At 48.2% G+C, this 6,585-nt stretch overlaps 1 protein-coding gene across 2 annotated transcripts; it reads left to right on the forward strand.

Moving 5' to 3' along the window:
- Positions 1-621: 621 nt before the first annotated feature.
- Sat2 (spermidine/spermine N1-acetyltransferase family member 2) lies at positions 622-2,698 on the forward strand. Of its 2 annotated transcripts, XM_028869454.2 has the most exons (6): positions 624-912; positions 1,069-1,120; positions 1,265-1,348; positions 1,416-1,517; positions 1,661-1,701; positions 2,344-2,698. In XM_028869454.2, exons 1-6 carry the CDS (start codon positions 847-849, stop codon positions 2,509-2,511), a joined length of 513 nt encoding a protein of 170 aa, XP_028725287.1. In that variant the 5' UTR covers positions 624-846; the 3' UTR covers positions 2,512-2,698. The 2 variants fall into 2 exon arrangements, with proteins under 2 accessions (XP_028725289.1, XP_028725287.1); XM_028869456.2 differs by lacking the exon at positions 1,416-1,517 and having other exon boundaries at positions 622-912.
- The last annotated feature ends 3,887 nt before the right edge of the window (positions 2,699-6,585 follow it).

Here is a 6,585-nt window from a genome sequence, read left to right on the forward strand (position 1 = left end):
TCATTCTTGGCTACACAGTGAATCTGAGGCTAGCCTGCGCTACATACCCAGGAAAAACTCCCACTCCCTGAAGACCCTATCAGAAGTAAAGGAGAAAAAAAAAGAATAAGGAACCTGCTATTACTCTTAATTACAGGGATTTATTATAGGACCTAATGTAGAAAAGTAAAAACCCTATGAGCCACCCAACAGTCATAGGAAGCAAGGATAGGGTTTGCTCAGCGTGTCCACAGGTCCTGGGTTTAATGCCCAGAACCAAAGGGAAGAGGAAGGGAGGGGGGAGGGGGGAGTGAAGGATGCAGGGAGAGAGGGAAGGAAAGCTGGAAGAGGCAGAGCACAGGGCTTCCACTATCAAAGACAGCTCCAGGAGACCGCTGAGGGTCTCGCGCTGAGTCTGGGATACCCCCGGGGCTAGACGACCAAGAGTGACAACTAAAGCCGCTAACCGGAGCATACTTTAATTAAAGCAGCGCAGAAGAGGACTTTGAAGCCTAGGGTATACACGACAGAAAGTGCAAGCTTTACCACTTGCTCCTAGCCTTGCCACGGGACCCGCGGGGCGAGGCGGGGCCGGGGGTGGGGTGAGGAAAATGGTCTTAACCAGAAGCTGATTGGCTGGAGGGCGGGGTGCAGACTTTAAGGCCGCTCCTGGCAGAAGAGACCATCGAGCCGATCCACACTCCTGGCTGAGATCCGCTGGTGCCCGAACCCTGTCTGGGAGCTCCTCGCATTTCTTCTGCCCCTCATTTCCAGCTCTTTGAGACCTGAGCTGTAGGCTCTTTCTGTGGTCCCGAAGAACGGAAGTGGAGACTCTTGGATCTTTGATTTTTGACATTGACGATCTGGATGGCTTCCACGCGGATCCGAGAGGCCAGGGAGGGAGATTGTGCAGACATTCTGAGGATGATACGGGTGAAGCCTGCGGGCTGGAACACCGAGTGCCGTGGGGCTGGGAGCGGCGTGGTCGGAGCGGGGGCGGTAGACAGGGGGGTGTACCTTTGGACCCTGCTCCCCGAGTGGCAGGGCCTTCCTACCCTAACGATGTCGTTCTTGGTTCTCCTGTTGTAGGAACTGGCTGAGTTTGAGCAACTGTCCCATCAGGTGAAGATCAGCGAAGAAGGTGGGACTTTGCAGCTGGGTCCTGAGAGTCGGGGGTGAGGGGAGAAAAGACAGTAACTACCGGACTGGACATTAATCCGGCCCCCCTCCGTCCCTCCCCCTCCTCCCGCTGTCTCTGCCCTCGTCACGCCCCCAATCTCTACAGCCCTGAGAGCAGATGGCTTTGGAGAGAACCCTTTCTTTCGCTGTTTGGTGGCAGAGGTTGTTCCAGCGTCTGGGGAGCTCCAAGGTAAGGGACCCTCCAGGCACCCTCAGTTTTTCCTCCCAGAGGCCTTAACCTTCCCTCTCATTTTCAGGGCCCCGCGTGGTGGGCTACGGGCTGTACTACTTCAGCTACAGCACATGGAAGGGACGAAACATTTATCTGGAAGACATCTATGTGATGCCGCAATATCGGGGTACTGCTGGCAGAGGCTAAGGGTGGCCACGAAGTACCCACAGGCCCACTGGGCAATCCTCAGACCCACCCCCTTCCCTGCCCCCTAATATCAGTCTATGGTTTCCTATGATACCCCTTCAACTCCCCCTTTTTCCACTACAGGTCAAGGGATTGGTACCAAAATAATCAAAAAGGTGGCTGAGGTGAGCAAAGGGGTGGGGGTTAGAAACTAGTCCCCCCCCCCGTCCCTGTCCCGTCCCCGTCCCCCACCCTACCCCACCCCCCGTGCGCGCGCGCCCCAGAAAACAAAAACCAAAACCAGCCAATTGGCCAGACAAACAGATCCCCCCCCAGAATGTTTGGGGTTGCTGAGGTTGAATGAGGAGATGAGAAAGATTCTTCTTCTTCTTCTTCTTCTTCTTCTTCTTCTTCTTCTTCTTCTTCTTCTTCTTCTTCTGCTTCTGCTTCTGCTTCTTCTTCTTCTTCTTCTTCTTCTTCTTCTTCTCTTTCTCTTTCTTTCTTTCTTTCTTTCTTTCTTTCTTTCTTTCTTTCTTTCTTTCTTTCTTTCTTTCTTTCTTTCTTTCTTTCTTTCTTTTTCTTCTTCTTTTTCTTTTGGTGTTTCGAGACAGGATTCTCTGTGTGGCCCTGCTGTCCTGGAACTTGCTCTTAGACCAGGCTGTCCTTGAACTCACAGATCTGCCTGCCTCTGCCTCCCATGTGCTGAGATTAAAGGTGTACACCACCGCCACCGCCGCCGCCGCCGCCGCCGCCGCCACGGCCACCACCACCACCCGTCCATTCTTCTTTTTGGAGCCCAGGGCAGTCAGCAGTGTCTTCTCCCACAGGTTGCCCTGCAGGAGGGGTGCTCCCAGGTCCGCCTGGCAGTTCTGGACTGGAACAAGAAGGCCATGGACTTGTACAAGTCTCTGGGAGCTCAAGATCTGACTGAGGCAGAAGGCTGGCGCTCCTTTCGATTTGAAGAAGAGGCAATGAAGGAGATGGCAGGATGCTGACGTCGGCCCCGGGGAGTTCTCTCTCCTGCCGACTCTTTGGGATCACCATAGCAGGTTTCCCTAAGACTGTATTCACAGACCGGGACCCAGACAAACACTACCCCAAAGGCCTCCTGGGGCGCAGGAAGAGTGGAAGCACGGGACCAGTCTTGTTGAGAATGACAAATAAAATACGTGGCTTCCCTGGTGTGGTGTTGGGCAGAGGAATTGATGAAAGGACGGGGCGCAGCCACTCCGAACCCCTTCTTTTGTTTTCAGGTGGAGAATACTGCTCTGATGGGGTGGGAGAGCCAGAGAGCCAGGAGCACTCAGGCCCCAAGGACTCAGGAGACCCTAGCCTTACCTCTTGCCTGTGATTTTAAAAAGAGAACAAGGGGCTAGAGAGGTAGATCAGCGGTTAAAAGCACTGGCTGCTCTCCAGAGGACCGGGGTTCAATTCCCAGCACCCACATGGCAGCTCACAACTGTCTGTAACTCCAGTTCCAGGGGACCCAACACCCTCACACAGACATACATGCAGGCCAAACACTAGTGCACATACATTAAAAAAAAAAAAGAAGAACAAGAGGTATAGGAATGGCATATCAAGCCTGTCAATCATCTTTGGAACTCAAAGTTCTTTTAGGACCGATGTACGGTAGACTACAGACTGCCTGTTGCTGTCAGCATTTCAAGGGGCACTGGGAGGAAGCAATTGCCTCACCTTAACTAATCAACCTCAGCTGGGTAGGTATGACGGCATGGTACTAGGGAGGCTGAAACAGGAAAATTCCTTCAGGGCCCACCTAGAAAAGTGAGATCTGTCTCATCAAAAATCAAATTTAAAAAAATCTTTTTATTACTAGTTTGACACTAAAGTAAAATTAAACAAAACCAAAGCAAATCTTTAAAACTCAGGGAACAATAAAGGAAACAGGCTATTTTTTTCTCATGGTTTTTTTTTTTTTCCCCTCCGAGACAGGGTTTCTGTGTGTTGTTTTGGTGCCTGTCCTGGATCTTGCTCTGTAGCCCAGGCTGGCTTTGAACTCACAGAGATCCACCTGCCTTTGCCTCCCGAGTGCTGGGATTACAGGCATGCGCCACCAGCGCCCAGCTATCTCTCATGTTTTTGTTTGCTTGTTTGTTTTTATTTTTTCCAGACAGGTTCTCTCTGTGTGTATCCCTGGCTGTCCTGGAACTCCCTCTGTTGACCATGGTGGCTTCAAACTCATAGAGATCCTGCCTGTGCCTCCTGAGTGCTGGGATTCAAGGTGTGCACCATCACTGCTGGGCTTTTCTTCTTTTTAGACAGGGTCTACACTATGTAGCTCTGGCTGGCCTGGAACTCACTGTGCAGACCACCAGACTGGCCTAGAACTTACGGAGATTCACTGCCTCTACCTCGAGAGTGCTGTGATTAAAAGTGTGTCATTTTTTTGTTTTGTTGTTTTGAGATAGTCTCTAGCCCAGGCTGGCCTCCAACTCCCTCTGTAGCCAAGAATGACCTTGAATCTCTGATCCTCAGCCTGTACTACTAGAGTGCTGGGATAACCACGCCCATTTATTTTATCTTTTACATTAATTTATTTATTTGTGTATAGGGGCATAAGGGTGCCATGGCTCACTCTAGTAGTCCATGGGCACTGACTATACATGGCGCACAGACATACAAGCAAAACGCCCATACACATAATAAATAAGTTTAAAAATAAATTTAAAAAAAAAAAAAACTCATCTGGAATTGAGCCTGATAATGCAGGTCTATAATCCCAGATACTCAGAAGGCTGAGGCAGAAGATTTGAGAATTCTTCAAGATTTGGGAAGATCCTGCCTCAACAGGTTACACGGAGAAACCCTATCTTGAAAAACCAAGGGGGGGGGGCAGGGAGGAAAGGGAAAAGACGTGGCGGAGCCACCACAGACCTCTGTTCCCAGCATTCGGGAGGCCCGGGCAGGCGGATCCCCCACTGCAGGATATTTGATCACACTGTGTGAAGATGTGCCCTTTTTTACCCCATCTGCTTAAGGTATCTATGGATTGGTTTAATAAAGGGCTGAATGGCCAATAGGTAGGCAGGGGAGGATGGGCAGGACTTCCAGATAGAGAAAGGAACTCTGGGAAGAATCTGAGGCACTCTAGATTTGCCAGCTAGACTAGGGGGAAGTCAGAGGTAAAGTGTTAGTTTTTTTTTTACTCTTTTTTTTTTGGGGGGGGGTCCTGCCACCTAGCTCCCAAATAAATCACAGGGAGGCTTATTCTTACTTATAAATGCCTGGCCTTAGCTTGGCTTACTTCTAGCCAGCTTTTCTTAAATTATCCTGTCTACCTTCTGCCTCTGGGCTTTTATCTTTAGCCTATATGCCTTTTTTTTTGTTGTTGTTGTTGTTTTTTGTTTTTCGAGACAGGGTTTCTCTGTGTAGCTTTGTGCCTTTCCTGGCCTATATGCCTTTTTTTACTTTTTTCTCCATGGCTGGCTGTGTAGCTGGGTGGCTGGCCCCTGGAGTCCTCCTCTTTCTTTCACTCCTAGATCTCTCTCCCCAGATTTCTCCTCTTATCTATTCTCTCTGCCTGCCAGGCCCACCTATCCTTTTTCCTGCCTTGGTATTGGCCGTTCAGCTCTTTATTAGACCAGTCAGGTGTTTTAGACAGACACAGTAACACAGGTTCACAGAGTTAAACAAATGCAACATATAGAATGTAGCACATCTTTGCATCATTAAACAAATGTCCCACAGCATAAACAGATGTAACACATCTTAAATTAATATTCGACAACAGTAACAAGCCACATGGCAGAATGTAGATTAATATAAATGAGTTAATTTAAGTTTTAAGAGCTAGTTGGGGGGCTGGAGAGATGGCTCGGAGGTGAAGAACACCGCCTGCTGTTTCAGTAGTCCCGAGTTCAATTCCCAGCAACCACATGGTGGCTCACAACCATCTGTAATGAGATCTGGTGCCCTCTTCTGGCCTGCAGGCATACATGCAGGCAGAACACTGTATACATAATAGATAAATCTTTTTAAATAAATTAATTAATTATTTTTGTTTTCTGGAGACATGGTTTCTCTGTGTAGTTTTGATGCCAGTTCTGGATCTCACTCTGTAGACCAGGCTGGCCTCGAACTCACAGAGATCCACCTGGCTGGGTGCTGAGTGCTGGGATTAAAGGCGTGTGACACTGCTGCCTGACCTAGATAAATCTTTTCTTTTCTTTTAATTAAATTAATTAATTTATTAATTAATTTATTTATTTAAGGTATGAGTGCTCTATCTGCATGTATGCCTACATGTCACCAGAGGGCATCACATCACATTACAGATGGTTGTGAGCCACCATGTGGTTGCTGGGAATTGAACTCAGGAAGAGCATCCAATGTTCTTAATCATTGAGGCATCTCTCCAGCCCTCTTCTTCTTCTTCTTTTTTTTTTTTTAAAGCAAAATTACATTTAAAAAAAAAAAAGAGCTAGTTGGGTACAAGCCTAAATTAAGACCAAGCTTTTATAATTAATAAAAAGTCTCCATGTCATTATTTGGGAGCTGGCGGTGCAAAGAAACTCCAACTATAGATCTCTGAGTTGGAGGCCAGCCTGTTCTACAGAGCAAGTTCCAGAACAGCCAGGGATACACAAGAGAAACACTGTATTAAAAAACAACAACAAACAAACAAATAAAATTTTTTTTAAATGGGCTATAGCTGTAGTTCAGTGCTGGAGTACTTGCTTAAAATGTGCAAAGCTCTGGGTTTAAAAAAAAAAAAAAATCCTGGGCTACCAAGTGAGCTCCAGGAAAGGCGCAAAGCTACACAGAGAAACCCTGTCTCGAAAAACCAAAAAAAAAAAAATTGCCGGGTGGTGGTGGCACACACTTTTAATCCCAGCACTTGGGAGGCAGAGCCAAGCGGATTTCTGTGAGTTCAAGACTAGCCGGGGCTACAGAGTGAGTTCCAGGAAAGCCGCAAAGCTACACAGAGAAACCCTGTCTCTTGGGGTGGGGGGTGGGGGGTGGAAATCTAGCTGGGGCTAGGTAGAGCACCTGCCTAGCTTTGGGAAGATCTGGGTTTGATTTCCAGTACCCCAATAAAATGAGAA

This window comes from Peromyscus leucopus, chromosome 8b, assembly GCF_004664715.2.
Source record: "Peromyscus leucopus breed LL Stock chromosome 8b, UCI_PerLeu_2.1, whole genome shotgun sequence".
Lineage (NCBI taxonomy): Eukaryota > Metazoa > Chordata > Mammalia > Rodentia > Cricetidae > Peromyscus > Peromyscus leucopus.

Bases quoted from the DNA above. Each gene is read 5' to 3' on its own strand.
- Sat2 (XM_028869454.2), top strand. From the start codon at position 847: ATGGCTTCCACGCGGATCCGAGAGGCCAGGGAGGGAGATTGTGCAGAC. The intron at 913-1,068 runs GTGAAGCCTGCG...CTCCTGTTGTAG, and splicing joins ACATTCTGAGGATGATACGG to GAACTGGCTGAGTTTGAGCA. The intron at 1,349-1,415 runs GTAAGGGACCCT...TCTCATTTTCAG, and splicing joins AGCGTCTGGGGAGCTCCAAG to GGCCCCGCGTGGTGGGCTAC.